Genomic DNA, 19,300 nt, shown 5'->3' on the forward strand with positions numbered 1-19,300 from the left:
ATTCCATTCATCGATGGTGGTTGAAATACATTGTGCCATTCGTAATGTATGACCCTAATGAGACAGCATATGCTGTATGACTCTGTTGTACTGATTATTGGCACACACATACTCCCACTAACCAACACCATACCACCTGTCAAAACTGTACTTGCATAAATACATAGACAACACACATAGATCATCTGTTTGCGTGTTTACATTTAAACTTCTCCGACATCTGGCCTTATGAATGCTTCCCTACGATTGGAGTGTGTAGTTAGGAGCAAAGAGCGCTAATATTAATTGTAAAATTGTGCATTATTTCGCTTTACTGGTGATTTTATCTAATTCATTTCATCTATAACCTTGGTATTATTATTGCTGTTACCAAAAATGTGTTAATGTTGTAAAAAAATGCATTTCTTTTTAAACGTTTGTCGTGTTTTCGTTATTAGATATTTTCTTTCATAGTAAAAATAGCAAATATTTGAATCTCCTTAATAAATGTTTAGTTTTTGGAGGTTGACCAGCAGTAATGTAAAACAAATGGATCATTTTTATTTAGTTGTCATTTTCTTCTAATTAAAATAAATGAAAATAAATTCAATCACAATATAGGTACAGATCAAGTTGACAGCTTGCACTTTGTTTAAATATTTTCTTAAATATCGTTTCTGCCTCAAATCTATTTTTTATGAATGGGTTTGCACTTTTTAAATATTTTAAAAAATCTAAGTGTGCCCAAGAGTGACAAAGACAATACTGTTATTTATTATTCCCTAAGAACACAATGTTTCCCCGAATTTTGGTATTCCGAATAATTTTATTAGATTATTCCACCATCATTCTTGCATTCTTGCATGAAAACACATCATTTTAAGTTGTTATTTTTGATGCCTGCAGAACAACAACTTTTGAGCCGTGCATCAAAAACTGCTTTTTGCAGAATTCAGGTTTGTTCTTTTCAGAATCAACACCTTTGCCGCGGATTCTGCTTCAAGGATATAGTCCACACAACACTGCAGTTTTGCACAGATCTCCATTTTCAGTGAGTAGATGAACTTTAGTCAGATGTGTACAATTTATGTGTTTTTCGGCTTCCTAGCATCTTCCATGGCATCCTATCAGCCTATCACTTTATCCCTTCCTCCACCGCTCCCCCGTTGTCACTCATTTCTTCATGCTAGCTTCTCGTTCTCATTAAATTGCAACTTATCACTCACGTTTTTCCGCGAGGTTTGTAAAATCAAAGTAGGTGTAGTGGCAAAGCAGAAGGATGACAAAATACACTGCAGTTAAAATAACCTTATTTGTGTCAATCAAAAAAAAAAAACGCTTTGCATTCACAAGGCAACACTTTGAGGTTGAAACGGAAAAAAAAATCTACCAAAGGCCACACGAATCGGACTACAGATGGATGTCATTTGTAACCTCCATTTAAAAAGAGTAGATATCAACATATATGTATAACGAACGTTATCTCGAAAACACTTTCTACTCCAGATTATCGTAAACTCCCCAACTCTCAATTGTGGTGGTTATATTTGACAAACTGAACCTATCATGTGACTATCTGTCAGTAAACACAGAGGAAGACACATATTCAGAGATCCTGGAGAGATGTTTGTATAGATGAATGAACTTGAAGTTGTCTGGAAGGTTTTCCCACAGAAATAAAAGATCTTCGATTGAGGGACTCAATAATGTGCCATTTAGCTCGAAAAGAGCATAATTCAGTGAGCTCAATGAGTTATAGTACTGCAACATGGATTCCCTCTTGTGGAATGTGAATGATTCTCCGCTCCAGTGCAGTTCAGTTGTATTTAACTTTTGCATTTATGTTTTAATCGTTTTTGTTGTGCAACTGCTATTTGGCTACATTTTATTGATTTTCCATTTGAAGTGGATGTTGACGATGAGGTAATTCTCTAGAATATTTTCATATTATTTTGTGAGTTTTTTGCCCTTGTCAGACTTATTTGGAACATTTATTGTAGAATTTACCCCATCAGATATTTAATTTTATTTCTAGTAATATCCAAAGCCTGTGGTAAAATATAGTCTTCATTGACTTGTAACCTGCGAGTTTTTATTAAAAGGTTTAACTTTATTTCACGAAAATACTGACTGTTTTCCCCTCACAACTTTACAAATACAACTGGGCAGCCAATGTGTGGAGGCTGCGCAACAGCCTAAACCACTGCAATCATTCGTCTTTGCAAGTGCAAGCATAATGATAACAAATGAGAGCAGAAGAACTGGCTTTTTTTTTTTTTTTTTTTGCACATTATTTCTCCCCGTCACAAAATGAATCAAATGACATGTCCTCAGCTGACAAATGAGATCAAATCCATTTTAAGCGTGTTTAAAAAAATACTTTTTCTGTACTTTTTTTGCCACTTTTCCTCCAAAACGTGTCATCCATCACCAATCCCAAAATATGATGGACCTAGTTTTACCAGTGTAGGGATTTGACGTCCTATAAATAAAAGAATACCTGTTGGTGTACTGTGGTCTGGTCCTGTTATCCCTGAGAGCAGACTTCTTCTATCCTCATAGCCGCGACAAGAGAAGGGCTTCCATCCACTCGGCGCTCTTATTTTTGAGGCTCGTGCGAAAGTTGCAACATAACATCCACGTCCACGGGTGACTTACAGAGACGCAACCGGGGCACCGCACTGGAATCCCCTAGAAAATAGTCCGTTCAAAGTTCCGCACCTGTCACCCTTTTCTTTTGGCACGACGAGGGGAAAAACGTGGTTGGTCTCAGAGTGACCCCCCCCAAAAATCCAAGCTCACCAAGCTTTAGAATCCTTTTTCATGCGATCGACTGAGAACGTCGAGAAGGCTGGACAGATGTGATGCTGCTGTTTGTCAGAGACATACTGTCAGTGGTTTGCGTGACCCCCTCGACTGCCCTGCTCTTGCAGGATGGGCATCTCAAATGCGCGTAGCTGTCTGTAATCGAGTCCCGAAAGTTAAACACCGCCCTCTAGCGGTAAAAAGGCAACTGATCAGAATTTATGTATACATAGTTTTACAAATCCACTTTTGAAATGACTAGAAACTCCATTAAATATTGAACTCTAGCCTCCACCCTCCTAAAATCTTCATATTCATTCAGCAGGGAGACCCCCCCCCCCAAAAAAAGGGAAATATATAAGAAAAATATAACTTTAGAAAACAAGATTTTATTTTATTTTATTTAGGATTTACCACAAAACAATTCCTGTGTCAAAAGATCAAATCAGTGGTGTTCAAACTACGGATTTTTTGTGTGGCCTGCAGTAAATTATGATATTATCATTTAATATGGGTGAAACACCCTAAATTGTGTCGAACATCTGAGTTTTGTTCAATGATAAATTTAACAGACATCAAAACCATTTCACAAAATTTGTTGATTTATGTATCTTTTTTCTTTAAACCCATCATGTTCAATTGTTTAGACACAGAGAATCGGAACGACCCACATGGGAGTTTGGTGTACTTCCGTTGTGGTTTGTTGCTGTGGTTGTGGTTTTGACCGAAGGCTGTCCCTCAGCCCAGCCAATACACAACCCACAAGCCTTCAGGGATCGGGTGATGGAGCACACAAATTCCCTGACATTTTTGGCCATTTTCAAGTGCTTCTCATCTATGCATCTTTTCCGAAGAGTGTCATCTGGGAGTCTTGAAAAAAACTGGTATGACTTGGCCACATGGTCTACTGAAAATATACTGAAATCTAATTCAGAGATGTCAGTATATTCATATCATATATTAAGTATAAAGCCAGCCCTTTTAACTTCTAAAAAGTAATGTAATTTTCTGGTGTATGATGATAAATTTAACTGAAATTCCTGATCATTACAACATATGATTTATTAGGGAAAACCTTGACAATTATCCAATTTTTCTTACCACTATCATTGGAGTGGATGTAATTTAAGAACAATGAAATGAACAAGAATAACACTTATTAAGGGATATTTTATGTAAATGATTGTTGGTCAGCATCAAAAAGGTTGTAGGCCATGTGACCCACAACCATTAGCTTGCCCACTCAAGTTCTGTTATTATACGTGTTATGTAATAATCTAATTAATGAATTCTCTTCATGTGCCGCCTTCCTACAAGACAAAACATTCTTATTACGGTAATTTTAGACTCTAAATTGCTTGTAGGTGTGAGCAAAAATACATTTCTACCTTGTCAACAATAACTGCTTGACAATAGTAGAATTTCATACAGAATACACCCCCTAATTCCAATTCATTTGGAGAAATAAACATTTTCCCAGACCAAAATGCAAAGACTTTCAAAAAAAGTGCTTTTATAATGCACAAATGTTTTCACTATCTTGGCTAAGAATACATTGCAGACAACACAACATACCAAAGTTGGCAATAGAAATAAGGATGAACATGTAAAGTCGACACAGGTGGATGTGACCTGGATTTTAACCAAGAACCCCAGAGCTGTAAGGGTAACATGCTAACCACTCGCGCCAACCAGGCCACCTGAAATAATGTTTTTTTAGCCAATGTGATGATGAACAGTTAGACACATAGATCCAGAGTACACGTAAATGTACGTCAGGCGGTCCAGTGCCACTCATATATCATCTCAGCCAGTGAGCTAATCTATCACTAAGGCAGCGAGTTCACATTACTGATCTCTCCTTTCCTTCCTCCTCCTCTCTTTTCACCTCTGTCTTCTCACTTGTCCATTTGTGTTCGATCAGTATTATCTGGTTAATAAATCCAAGCCTTCATCCTGATTTTCCCTTTGGAGAATTGTCTGTGGATACTCCAGCTGTGGGATTTTTCCCTGGCCTTTTTACTGGCTAAACACTTAAAGTTGAAATGTGGACCTCAAGATAACAGGCACATGGTTGGAATAGCCTTTTGCTAGTTGGAAACCCTCAAAAATCATCCCTACTCCTGTGGGATCAGTGACATTTGCACGGATACATCCACGCTCCCTCATTTATGAACACACTCCAGTTGGTGGCCTCCCAGTGACTCACTGAGGGATTAAGACGTGCCAATTGCAGACCTTGGTGGATTTCTGTAACCAAAAAGATAGACCATTTCCTTAGAGAGGAGCTTTGCAGAACATGTGACCGCATTAGTCATGCAAAAACACTGACTGGACCTATTAAAAGAGTAGGTCAGGGTCGTCTGATCACTTTTGTTTGTCAAACATTTCCTTCTGTTGTTGCAAAAAACAACAACTCATATACTACATAGCATATCAAAATAATGGGGGATATTTGTCATTTGACGCACATTCATGACCCTTCAGAATTGTTAAGGACATCTTAAGACGTATCTATAGATTTCTTTCAAAATACATTGTACGTTTGTAGCCAGGTCCTGAAAATGTGATGTTACATTTTTATTTTAGATTCTCGTGATCATAAGATATTACAATCTTAGAAGAATAGTGAATTGTTTGTTAGGTGAGAATATGCCAGAACAACCCCTTGTAACACCAAACATCTAACTCATATTTAGGGGGGGAAAAATCTAACATCCTGGATTGATTGGCTAATATTCCTTCATTTTCCGAACCTTGCAAGGATTTTAATTTGGAATATGACTCTCAAGGAATAACATTAGAAAATATGAATTGTTTATGGCTCTCTTCGTTAAAAAAAGTTCCCGACCCCTGCTCTAGTTGATCATTCATTTATTTTCCAAACCACGTAGGGTCACAAGGGGATTAGGTAACATTTTTTAATGTAATACAGGATTTTACAGAACACTTGGGCACATGATGTGTTGAACCTATCGGCTCCCACTGATGGAGATAAACATCCATTTAATTTCAACTCCGAGGGGTGACAGTAAATGATCACTGAGTTACAGTAAATACCATGTGGTATTGGAAATACGGACACCTCAAATTTGCCCTGGAAAGCAGTCACCATCATTAGCATATAAAAGACAGCAGCAGCTGGAAGGTGTTGTTATTGTTGCTGTTTTTGCTTATTGTCATCCATTCGGATTGGCACATCCTCTATTTTTGCGAACTAACGCTCCCTCTTGCATTTCTTCCAGTCGTTTCTTCTTTTTCTTTTTGAGCCTCCACCAGTTAGGCTCCCTTTTTATTCTGTGCAGCTAATCATCACCCTGGGGAAATCTAAAGAATGTATGGACTCGACAGAGAATCCAAAGAAATTACGTCAAATTTAGAATTTCTCGAATCCAAATGAATACCCCCATATTTTATCAATCTCGCCTGGGTGGTTTTTCGATATTTCATGTCATATTTTTGGATGTCACTTTAAATGTTAAATGGAATAGTAGTTGGAACAGTAACAAAATCCATTATATAGCCAATTTTTGATGTCATTTTTTAACGTTGATAAAATTCATGTTTAATTCATTTTTACTTTTGGACAATTAATAGTGTTCACGCAACCTAATATGCATACTTTTGGGATGTGGGAGGCAACTGGAGTACCCGAAGAAAATGCAAACGCTACAAGATTTGAACCCACAACCTCAGCAGTTCAAAACTGGTGCTTCCATGCATTAAATTATTTAATTAAATACATTGAATATGCAAGGTTTTTCAGAGACATGCCTAACACAGATCTCAAGAGTCCAAGTTCTGCTCTTTTAAAAAAAAAAGTTACATTAGATCATTTATCACAAGCTGTAAGATAAGCTGAAATGCGAAGCTGCTCTTGGCAACCAAGACTTTATGTCAGATAGCAGCAGGGTGCGAACTAAAAGCTCAACTCGCTCCTCTTGTCCATTTCTCCCTTCCCCTTTTTAAGTCAAAGATGTAAAATGTTCAAAAGGACTAATTCCTTCAAAGTTGCAATGAGCATGAAAGGCCAGTCTCCTCCCGCATTGCTAATTGATGGCCTCGGATTGCTGCATGAAAGCCTGGTGAGCCTTACTTGAGACTCTCATTAGCAGCACCGACAGAACAGTTAGAGACGCTGCGTTAAATTTACATCACAGACATTCTAGACACACCTTACGATGGGCTCCTCAGTCAAATTCAAAATGCAAATTCATGTCTTAATATGTGCAGCGTATTCTTAAGATTATAAATCACTTATATATATATATATATATATATATATATATATATATATATATATATATATATATATATATATATATATATATATATATATATATATATATATATATATATATATATATATATATATATATATATATATATATATATATATATATATATATATATATATATATATATATATATATATATATATATATATATATATATATATATATATATATATATATATATATATATATATATATATATATATATATACATACAAGTGTGATTTATCTATTTTTTTTTCTTGTAGGCTATAGCTATCCAAAAAAATTGTACTAGATTTTACATTGATAGGTGTCAATTTAGTTTTTTGTTCTCCATTTAAGTATTTGTACATTAAAGTATGTCTGTTCTTGGTTTCTAATCATATAAAACATATTTTCCAGTTCAACTTATTTATCCTTTTTTTCCTCTCTGTGCAGTATTGGCTGGTGAAACTTATCATTCAAAAAATACAGTAACTTTGGTTCAAAAGACAAGTTGCATTCTTTGAGTCACGTGGTCTCAACAATGCACAATCTGACAGAGGTGGTAGATCAGGAAATGCTCATGTGACCAGATATCCACACAGCCACCTACTGTCCCACTTGGAAGAAGAAAAAAAAGTGATGATGCTCTAACTTATCAGATGTCCACGCGTGGAAGGAGTCAGTTATCCTATACGTGATACACACACCAGATGGAAAGCTGGGAACAAGTGCAAGGAGAGGAGAGAGGCTGAAAAGGAGACTTGTTGCTATGGCCTTTTAAAACATTCAATAGTGGAGGTGAACACGGCAGCAGTTCACATTTGTTATGCATTCTTCTTGCTGACAGAACATAAAAGCAGTGTTTTTTATGGTTCTCTCATCTGACATCCAAGGAATTTTATTGGGGGCCAATAAAACCAATGGCTGTTCTTATACAGCTTATTGGGGGGAAAAGTGTACACACGCAAGCTCAAATGCCAGGTTTTCTGTTGTGGCCATGTTCAAATTCACAAAAACATGTTAAATCAGACTCAGAACATCCGCTACTATTTAAGTACCTCCGATGAACCCCAAAAAGAGTTCATGTGTTTTAAAAGGCTTTTAATGTGAGCATACTCCTCAATTATGCTTTCTCAACACTGAGAGATTGGTATAAAGAGTGATGTTTTTTCACTGTGCTAATTTTAAGTTTGGAAACAATTCTACCCGGGCTCAAACCGCAAGCAGATGGCAGCAACATTTTAGATGAGAACCAACCAGCATATTGAGTTCACGAGTGTTATATCACAGAAATGGCTTCATATTGATCAAATCTTTCCATGTTTTAAGGCTTATTACTAGAAAATGGAAAAGTATAAATCGATTAACTTTTTTTCTGTTTCAAAAACAGACTCCTTCATATTGTAGATTCCCTATCATACAAATATTCTCAGATATGTCAGTTTTTTTCTGATTGTTAAAACTCTTACACTATGACACTTATTATTCCTACTCTTCATATACACCAATTCATTTAATCTTTGGCTAATGGTATTTCCAACTGGTTTTAGCAACATGGCAATGGGGGAATATGACTAACTAGGTTTTTCCAAGCTTTCCCAGTGGAGGACTTGCAAGCAGAAAACAACACCAGTAGAAATCTGAGATTTAAACGTTCCGCACTTCTGATTTATAGACAGGCATTCCTTTTTCTTTAATCCTCTCCCACTCTTAGTTTCTCCTTGTATTTCTTTCTCCCGATCTCTCCTTCCCAAAGCCTGTAAACAGATTTAGCTCTTATCGGGATAGGATCAGACAGAAGGGGGAAGTTAGAGAGGATGACATTTGTGAGCTTTATATTCAGGGAGAAAAGTGCAGGCAGATAAAATCGTGCTAGAGAGATATAAAGGAGCAGGAGTAACATTTCTGGCCAGAAATGGTACAGCAACCAGGATCGAAATACTGAAACGCCAATCCTTTTTTGCTTTGGTGTACCAGATCAATTCTTCACAATGTAGACCCCAGCTGCCCTAACAATAATACCTGACAATTGACTTCTGACATGCGGCATTTTTAGTTTAATGATTGAGAACGCATTGCCAAAAAAACAGTTTAATTCAATATCTCGTAGAATATTAAGGCCATTTAATGTATAATTTAAGTGCCAATGTCACATATAACTATTTTAAAGATTTCTTTTCCACTCGCATGGAAAAATACCAGTACTTGTAACAGCTGTACTTCCAACACATACTTGCTTAAAATCCATCCTTACTTTGGCCCAAGGTACACAAAACTGGATCAAATAACATTTGGGAACCATGCCATTTTCTCCCTGTATCACAGTGGCTCAAAATTGAGCAATAAATTCATATATTTGTATTTTTTTATGTCTTTTTCAAGATTGTGGCATTGCTGTGAAGTTTGGAGATAGTCTAGTCTTTTTCTAATACCCTTTAAAATGGTCTGACAAACAAAAATGTCTCCGAGACACATCACAGCGGGTTAAATTGCACAAACGTTCCACACAAATGTGTTAATAACCCGTAGAGACATCAGTGTGCAAAGAGACCACTGAAAGCAATTCAGTACATTTGCCAATGGGTCCACACTGCATTCATTCATCCAGCTCATCACTCCTTCCCCACCTGCTTCTCCCTTTCCGCACTTGTTTTTTTTTTTTTTTTTTAATCCAATTTCTACCAATGGAGACACTCACAGATGAATAATGATAATCCATGCAGGCCTTTGGCAGCAGATTGGATGTATTTTGTACAAGAGAGCAGGGGAATTCTGATCCGATCTTTCTTAGTTTTCAGAAGGGTTTTTTACTCTACTGGCTTGGTGAGGAAAAAGACACCAGAGGGAAGCAAGATGAAAGACATTTTCAAAAGACGAAATCCATGGGCCTATATTCTGTGATACTGATAGCACTGTTTTGGCAGGGAATATCTGCTCTGGGCATGAGTAGGAGTAGGAAAATGACACTGGCGATAAATGTCAATTTTAGGAAGAAAAACAACTCTTTTTATTTCATTTAGATCTCGTTTAAAATCTTCAAAGTATCCTCTGGGAAACCAAAGGGGCATGAACAATACTTTGCAATAGTTCATTGGACGTTAACTGTTTTAATGAGTCTTCATAAAACTTTCTAAACTGAAATTAGTTGCTATGTTTGCAACCACAAGAGTTAGGGTTAGAGTGCTGTGAAATGTCACCTTGTACGTTAGTGCCCTCTTCTGGAATATAGACGAAAGTGGTCTTCCAAAAAGAAAAAAAGATTGGGACAGAGAAGTTTGCACGTGTGCCCATGAAAACACTCACACAGTCGATGTGGTTGAAAAATAGATATTCCCTCAAAGGTCAAGGGTCAACATCAAGTTGATGCTGTCAATGTTTCCTGTTTTCTGCTTCAGTTGGCAAACAATGTCAAACATTTCAAATCTGGCCTAAAAAAAGAAAACAATAGTCTATATCTCATTGATTTCATGATGACACGATATTGATTTATTGGACAATTATATATGATATTTGCCGATATTATAAAATTAGCCTACTTTTCAGCTAAATGAATGAAAAATGCAAAGCAATTTTAATGGGTTTTTTTTTCCAACTCTGGAACATATTACTAACTATATTTGAACCATTATTTTTCACAAAACAGCATATCTCACAGAAGATGATATTGGTTAATGTTTTGAATTTTGGTTCTTGCTTAATTGTGGTATCCATAATTCAGCAGCCTGAGCACACGGTGCACTGTTTTTATGATGTCATTAAAAACAGAAGTAGGAAAGCCTAAACACCAACCACACCCAATGTCTGTGTAAATCTCAACTATTTGACAGTACTTGTGATAAAACTTTATTTAAAATAAACAAAGAATCTAATGAACACACAACTAAATGTTAAGGCTCCAGCACCCCCGACCGTTAGGAGGATAAAGTGGTTCATAAAATGATTGAATGCATGTGCAACTCAGTGTTAGAAATTGTCTACGACCCGCAAAAATCCACACTGACATCATCACATTGATCTTTGCCACTAATAGTTGGATTGGTTATTACCATGTTACTAATCGAATATGTAATGGAAAGAAAAACTTCTAATTGTGGAAAATATGGATTTATTGTTTTTTTTTGTCAGAGAGGAAAAGTACTATATAATAGACAATGAAGAATCATCTCTAAAATAAAAAAATAGTAGAGATGTTTAAAAATGTGAGAACCAAATAAAAACAAATTTTCATTATCGGCTGGAAGCTGGTCAGCTCACAAGTGTTCATTTAAAACCAAATAAGTGACGTCAGCGTTTAACCGTAAGAGGGTGGAGGTAATTGGAGCAGTAAAATCATGTTAACCAATAGCGTTCATGCCTTGAAAATCGTAACCAAGTTGCATTCACAAACCCCGAGTTTTTGCCACCTCGTATGCCCTATGATGAATCCTATTAAAACACCCCGGGTTGCATGAAAATTAATACTCCGATTTAAAAAGTAGAACGATAATTTACTGATAAAACTCGAGTTTAAGCCACCCACCAAATTGTTTGGCGTACAGAATGAGCAGACTAGCCATTAGTATTGGTTTTACGAGCAGCACTTGAACGTATCTGTCTGGGAGGTTTGAGTCTGGTTCCGTCTTCTCAGCTGGTTCGCTTCAATCAACTGATCCTGCTTCGAGCCCGGAGAGGGTGTGTGAAGGAAACACGGAGGTCCCCAGTGTTTGAAAGTCTTTATCAGCCAAGGTAGGCCAACAAACATCCCTTCAAATGTCCCGCATTAGGCATCAAAGTTGACCTGAAAGTTTCAGTAGCGTGGCTCTCTTAGCTTAGCTAACTAGCAACAGCTCAGTGACTTGTTGAAACATGTTACTTTCGTCCAAGTTTGCCACCCATCCATTCCCGATCACTTGAAGATTTCCGGATTGTAGCACGAAACTAAAGTCCCTGCATCAAATAAGGTTTTCTTTGACGAGGAAAGATATTTTTGAAGCAGAACCTTAAACCAAGAAACGCAGTTCTGACCGTGTTTCTCTTCGGATGACGTCATCGGAATGAAAAGTTCAAGTTTGGGGCGTTCGTGTGTATTTCCTCCGGTATACACGTCAACAGTATTTTTGCTCTTTTTGTATTATGGCGAATTATGCAGAGGTTAAAAAACAAAGAAATCAATGTGACTGCTTGAGTCGGGAGCGAGAGGCTACTTGGAAATCTTTCCCCGGAGGAATCTGAGCCACCACACCCTTGTTGTGCTGCTCGATTCCATTTGAGCAGAACCTTGTGTTTTCATTGATATTATATTCGTGTCTTGGCATGCATTTCCATAGGGAAAAAGGGGGGAAAAGATTTGCACTATGTATTAGTATATGTATCGGTGGCAACCCCGCCACCATCCCACACATTTAACCAGAAAGCCACCAACATAATACATTCCAACATTCTAACTAGATCCAACAGTGTTGATCTCTGTGAGGGCTTCTCTTCTACTGTTAATGAGGTCAACATGTGGAACACTATATCCAGGGCATCATCATGACCTAGGTTAAAGGACCAGTTCCTAACTTTTGTGTTCTACTGTGGTTTGCTACCATAATCTGTTTCAGTCCCATTGAACGTTCTCAATAATCACCCAACAACATTTGAGTTATTGAATGCCTTTATTGGCCTTGTCATACTAATATACTGAGATTGATAATCAGTTGAGTCCCATAGGAACTGTGTGGTGTTGTCTTATAAAGAGGTTTCCTAACATAAGTCAGGATCTATTGTAAGAATAATGAGGAATTTTCCATTCATTGATTCTCCAGCTAAGCCAGTTTTCATTTATAAAGGGGACATGGCTTTAAATGGAACAGAAGGACGTGATGGGTCTCTTTCACTGCATCTTTGACGGTGACTAAAATCTCCCTTGTAAATGTCAGTCATATATGAGTAAAATCCTCTGGCAGTGTTTCCTGTTGAGTATCTGTACTTGTTGGAGCAGGAAGTCCCAAAAGGCATATTTTAGAAAGCAAGACAGTTTCTGTTGATTTGTAAAGGGGCCGAACTGCACCCATGCCCAGAAAAAAAAAAAAAACACGCTAGAGCCTATCACTGTTGGTTGACAGAGGACTAGCAAAAATGCACGCACACAGCCAGCCGTGCATGTTTTTTGGATGTGGGAGATAACTGGAGTACCTGGAGAAAACCCACGCAGGCAGAGGGTGACCTATGACCTCCACATAGAAAGGCTGCAAGCCACCAGTATACCCTCACTCTCATAACTGTCAGGTGGAGGGTCTATCCACTTCACTGTGGTTTAAATTTTGAATCAATTATTAGTTTTCATCCAAATCGTTTTCCTGTCAGTTTAATTATTCTGATTTGCTAGTTATATTCACTGTCAAATGACTATACAATTTCAATTTCCCGGAGAGAATGAGGAACTAACAACATTTTATAAAAGATAAAGGAACATGATTGGCTGGCTATCATTTTAAGCAGGGGGTCTCCAAACTGCTCTTCAAGGGCTACTATGCGTTTTGTTTTTGTTTTAATCAATCCGGTTTCTGCTAAAACAAGCAGCACCTAAGAGCAATCAACTGATTGATTACACTTGTAAAACACCATATTAAACAGTTGTGCTTAAAAAAAAGTTGTGCTATGCAAATTGCATATTTCTTGAACCCCGGTAGTGGAGGAAGATAGCTGCAGAAAAATTTAAAGGGAAATAATATATAATAATAATAATTGATAATTTATATTTGATTTTGCTGACAAACATTTCTATTTTCCTATCTTTTTGCAATTTTTATATTTCATACTTTTGAATGCATAAATGCCAAATATAGATTTAAATAAGTTGATACTTTTATAACAACCTTATATAAATTAGGACAAACACGAGCATGCACGGAAACAATCAGATGCGGTGGCAAATACGACATGTGGCACAATGCATCTTCATACCACAGATGCTCAAGTGGATTACATGCTTTACTTTTATAGTGTGGTCTTCTTAACAGGCCTGCAACACAATGCAAGAAGATGATAGTGAAATCATGTTTGGTTTTAGGCGTTCGTCATTTCACATTCTCTTGCTTCTGTCCTTAACAAAATCATTCCTGCATTGATTAAAACGACAATGTGTCTTTATATGATTTATAATGCAGTGTGCAATTAAGAATACAGAAACACAAACAAGATTATTTTTGCTGAGATACACACAGTCAAGTAGTTTTCTATTCAGTCTCAAACTAATTTGGACAACAGTGCTTGCCATGCTTTATTTCGTTGTGAATGTAAACCCTAGTTTTGTTTTCTGCTCACTTCCGGCAAGAGTAAAGCTCGGCAGGTTATCTTCTGTTAAGATAGCGAAAGGGAAGGGATGGATTGTTATGTATGAGTGAAGTGTACGTGGTGCGCGTTAAAGTGGGTTACACATTCCTCCTACTTTGTCATCTCACATTTTTACACAGTCTCACTGGGATGTGTGTGTGAGTATTCAGTGGCCCATTATTAATCATCGAGGAATGCAGTATGTAGCCTGCATTCAGCACTCCACTTTTGACTGTTTTCAGTTTTTATTTTATTCTTTTTATCTTTGTAAATGGTGAAGATTTTGTTTATTTTGATCTGATGGTTTGGTGTCTACCGCAAGGCTGGGTAGTCTGGCCAGAGGAAGATTATGATTTTTGCTTGAAACTAAAACTACAAATTATTTTTGGAGTTAAGCCTTCTCACAGTCAATATTTAAAGCAGTAAAGCCGAAATTACAACCAAATTCAGTCAATAATAAATAAAGGAAAGGAAAATCCGGAACAGTAGAAGTGCAGTTAATTTTGGAGACCAAAATATAAAATACTATTGGTCAGAACACCTTTGCTTTAGGACAGACATGTCCAAAGTCCGGCCCGCGGGCCAATTAAGGCCCGTGGACAATTTTTTACCGGCCCGTGGCCTCTATCATGAAATCAATAATACACGGCCCGCCAGCACTGTTGACCACAGTATAAAATACATGAGTTCATTATTTTTTTTGTGATGGTCAAAATCACAGTTTGAATATGCAGTGATCATTGTTTTGTTTTCAGCACTGTTCCTACAGTGAGCATATAATAGTGAATAATATGTGATGTTTCACATGAACTTAGATATCCTTGATAGTTTTCTTAATTTTTTGTGGTTTGTGATTTCGGTAAAAACCTAAATGTAAAAAAAAATGTAAAAGTAAAAGTATGCCATTTGTAATTAAAAAAAATCCCAAAAGGTTAATTTGTATTTAATGTTAATGGTTCAAAGAATGTCAGGCTAAATAGTCGGCCCGCACACATTTTCACCTTACCAAATCTGGCCCTCTTTGCAAAAAGTTTGGACACCCCTGCTTTAGGACATCCCAATGCAGACCCCAGCTGTAGTGTAACCAGTGGCTTGGAAAAACTTTAACATTGCTCTCTATTTGCCAAAATATAGTCAGGTTGCATGATCAAGGTAATTAAGTTTTTTGTTTGTTTAATTTTACAATCTTAAAAGTGCTCAGGCCTAGCAGTCAGTGAGTCATTCTTGTCAACAACCATAGGTCATTTCTTTCTTAAATACACTTTATTTCCAAGTTTCACACCTGGAGTGAAAAGAGTGATAGGCCGTTGATTCGATGCAACCAGTATCGGTAGTGATTTGTAGGAGAAGGAGTAAGGAGAGGAGCTGGTGGGAAAAAAAGCAATAGCAGTGTGCCTGCATTTACCCAGTATGGGAACCTTGCACTTTTGGACTTAAACAGGCTGTCACAGTCACGTATTACGTAAGATGTGATCATTTATCTTGAGAATGGAGTCTCGTGACCACGATGTGGCACCTCGTCTCTTATGGGTCAGTGCTGTTTAACAGTTATAGTCATACCCCTGTGTCTGGGATTGCTGAGGCTGTCATGTGATTCATGGATCTTTGGACAGCACTGTTCAGATCAACTAAAAAGTTGGAGATACCCCCCCTTTAAATTGCCCGCCTCCTCCCACCTCCTGTTCCATTCCCACCTATAATTTTTCCAGCGGGCATCGCGAACAGAACACGAGCCAGGAAGGGGGAGGAAAGTTTGCCTCACGCGTTGTAATCACACTTTATTTAAATTAAACTTTTGTGTTTGCAGATGGCAGCCATCAGGAAGAAGTTGGTCATCGTCGGGGATGGCGCCTGCGGGAAAACTTGTCTACTTATCGTCTTCAGTAAGGACCAGTTCCCAGAGGTCTATGTCCCCACTGTGTTTGAGAACTACATCGCTGACATCGAAGTGGACGGCAAACAGGTACACTTATTTGAGCCTTCCGCATGTTCAACTTGGATGGCAAGAAGTAAAAAAGGAGTAAAAAAAACGGGGACTCTTCTTTGTAATGCCGCCCCTCCACATGATTCAATAACAGGAAATGGACCAATGCCACTTTCCTGTGCAGTCATGGAAATCCCCCTACCCTCTACCCTTTGTATAAAATGACTAATGTCGTACTTCCTGTTCCTGCTTCCTGCTCCTCAACATCAGGCGTCAGATAACTGGGAGTTAGATTTAAATGAAGCTCTTCACATTGCAAGTACGTTCTCATTGTCTATTTAGAATGGATGAAGGAGTAGGGACCAACCCCGCTCACAAGAGACATCTAACAGCCAAAATTCCAAATCGGAATGCATTTGTTTGGCAAGAGGAAAAAAATAATAATAATTTAAAAAATCATCTGTAGGACAGTGCTAAGAACAACAGAGTTCAGTTAATAGTAATAGCCAAATTCATAGTCAAATAAATAAGTGACATAGTGAATGAATTAATTTAATAAAAAGCAAAAAATAGTTAAAACACTTTTTTTTCAATTTGTATCAAGTATGCTGGACCAGTTTACTCATTAACTCCTTGTAAAAGCCATCAAGCAATGCGACCAAGCTGGCTAAAAATAAGTGTCACGCAGTCAGGCTCAGAGCGTGAAGACGGGCGTCTTCCTGCAGAGAAGGCAGCAGGAAGGACATCCTTCCACCTATTTTTGACAACCACTGACCTGCTTTTGTGGCCCCAACGGCAGGTGGAACTGGCACTGTGGGACACGGCAGGTCAGGAGGACTACGACAGATTGAGGCCTCTCTCCTATCCCGACACAGACGTTATCCTAATGTGTTTCTCCATAGACAGCCCCGACAGTCTTGGTAAGTGTCAAATCATTGAATTAATGTAAGGACACTTTGTGGCTGCTGTTCAGAGGGTTAGATATTGTGCTTTCATTCTGTATTTTGATATATTTTGAGGATGTTATGAATGACAACCCATGCCTTGTGCGTTCTTTCCCACGCTGTGTTGGTATTCCATAAGGGTCAGTGACCTCTCCGTATTTCTAAGTGACTAGACTAAGGAGGAAGTGGTGACGTTTTCCTTATAAGGGAAAAAAGCTGGCATTCACTACTATTGGGTAGTGCTCCTCAATGTACCATTTTATTAGAGGTGGAAACAAAAACATGATACTTTTGTTCTTAATCTTTTTCTTAACACTAATAATTAATTCACGATTTGCTTCTTTTATTCATTGGTTTAATAAATGCTGCTACCACAAGTAGTGTTGAGGTGATTGAGTACAAACAAATTTGTTCATAAAGCACAGTCAATTTTTAGAAAAAAAGACAGATTACTGTTTGATTTGATTGAATGAAGATGTTCCATTTATTGCATCCATCATTAAAGCAGGGGTAGGTAACATATGGCTCGGGAGCCTAATGTGGCTCTATTGATGGGTGCATATGGCTCTGCGCTAACCTGTGAGCTAAATTATGGAAACCGGTGGTGAGAGAGCTGAATCCCAGACGCACCAATAGGGCCGTCACGTCAGCACTGAGGTGCTGCTTTAAACATAATTCTTTTTTTCCCCTTAGACTCTTCTGCAGGCATTCTATCGTTGATTAGCAACAGTGTAACAATGTTGTCAAAAGAATCTAGACATATTTCTGTCCTTCAAAAGTGACAAAATGACAAAAAAATGCCCACATGTTCGTGTATTTGAAGTAACAAAATTATCTGATTTTTCTCAAAATGTTACAACCAAAAGAAATACAGTAACTGACAACAGCTTCTCTTATTTGCTCCAAAAGGTCTTTTAAATAGAGATTTTTTTTTCCTCTTCTAAGAAATGAATACATGAAACAATAACATTTTAAATGATTACATTTCGGGAGTTTGTGTGCTTCCACACTCGTGTAAAGCCACAGTAATTCTAAGAATGTCAGCACATCTTTATCCTGAATTAAAACGCTAACACCAGTGGCTTTGATTTCTCTTTCTGGTAGAAAACATTCCAGAAAAATGGACCCCTGAAGTGAAGCACTTTTGTCCCAATGTCCCCATCATCTTGGTGGGCAACAAGAAAGACCTCCGGAACGACGAGAACACGCGCAGAGAGCTGGCTAAGATGAAACAGGTGCAGCCTGACTAACGGCTCATGACTGCAAATGGCAGAATTCTCACCTCTGTCGTGATATTCCAACCCACAGGAGCCGGTCAAGTCGGACGAAGGCAGAGACATGGCCAACCGCATCAGCGCTTTTGGGTACCTGGAGTGCTCGGCCAAGACCAAGGATGGCGTGCGGGAGGTGTTCGAGATGGCTACTCGTGCTGCTCTGCAGGTCCGCAAGCGCAAGAAGAAGAATGGCTGCGTGCTCCTGTGAGAGTTCAGCCCGAGGGCCACTGAGGAAGGGCTTCCCATACCCCCTGATCCGCTTCTACAACGCTACTGGATGTGGAGCGGCTCCCGTGGACCGTGCAGCCATGCCGCCGGCCAATATTAAAGACTGACACGCCTGTAACAGCTAAAGATCAGCCTTTGTAAGACTTTCCTCTTTCTTTTCCATCTTCCTTATGTCAATGCTGAGGACATGCCCCTTCCTCATTCCATTGTTTGTATTTATATGTGCATTTACTTTACAAATATATCACTTCTGCCTCTGTAATGATTGACAATACCACTTGAATTCTCACATTTGCTCTAATGCTTATTTTTACCATCTCATCCTGCATCACAAGCCCTGACATACCTTTTTCATTGTAGGAGTTACCCAATGAAGACTGACATACTTTAATCATCTATTTTAATGAAGACTATGACATTTTAATCATATTTCATTACAGATGAATCATTACAATAAAACGCAAGGCTTTATTTTTATATATTACTCCCTTAAGGTTAAACTTCTTTTCAGGTTGATGACACACACGAACAGAATGTTCCCTTATATTAATGCTTGCACAATGAATAAAGGAAGCTTTCAGTACGAGA

The 19,300-nt window shown here is 37.9% G+C and overlaps 2 protein-coding genes across 3 annotated transcripts in view; one reads left to right on the forward strand and one right to left on the reverse strand.

The window, feature by feature from the left end:
* LOC144196078 (chemokine-like protein TAFA-2) overlaps positions 1 to 2,916 on the reverse strand; it is a 45,913-nt gene extending 42,997 nt beyond the window's left edge. Inside the window, exons 1-2 of one of the 2 annotated variants that reach the window (XM_077716080.1) lie at positions 2,782 to 2,910; positions 2,480 to 2,670 (exon numbers count right to left, since the gene is read on the reverse strand). The gene's annotated coding sequence lies outside the window, so the exon portion shown is untranslated. Of the gene's footprint in view, positions 1 to 2,479 lie in introns of both variants that reach the window. The other variant, XM_077716072.1, reaches the window with a different exon arrangement.
* An 8,570-nt stretch (positions 2,917 to 11,486) lies between these two features.
* Positions 11,487 to 19,300, forward strand: LOC144196400 (rho-related GTP-binding protein RhoA-D-like). The gene is made up of 5 exons (XM_077716543.1): positions 11,487 to 11,771; positions 16,150 to 16,305; positions 17,066 to 17,186; positions 18,315 to 18,445; positions 18,519 to 19,300. Exons 2-5 carry the CDS (start codon positions 16,150 to 16,152, stop codon positions 18,690 to 18,692), a joined length of 582 nt encoding a protein of 193 aa, XP_077572669.1. The 5' UTR covers positions 11,487 to 11,771; the 3' UTR covers positions 18,693 to 19,300.

Source organism: Stigmatopora nigra, chromosome 1, assembly GCF_051989575.1.
Source record: "Stigmatopora nigra isolate UIUO_SnigA chromosome 1, RoL_Snig_1.1, whole genome shotgun sequence".
Classification (NCBI taxonomy): domain Eukaryota; kingdom Metazoa; phylum Chordata; class Actinopteri; order Syngnathiformes; family Syngnathidae; genus Stigmatopora; species Stigmatopora nigra.

What these genes read in the sequence shown, in the direction of transcription:
- LOC144196400 (XM_077716543.1), top strand. Translation starts at nt 16,150, where the DNA reads ATGGCAGCCATCAGGAAGAAGTTGGTCATCGTCGGGGATGGCGCCTGC. An exon ending in TCGAAGTGGACGGCAAACAG is followed by an intron (nt 16,306 to 17,065) that starts GTACACTTATTT and finishes CCCCAACGGCAG; the next exon opens with GTGGAACTGGCACTGTGGGA. An exon ending in AGACAGCCCCGACAGTCTTG is followed by an intron (nt 17,187 to 18,314) that starts GTAAGTGTCAAA and finishes TCTTTCTGGTAG; the next exon opens with AAAACATTCCAGAAAAATGG.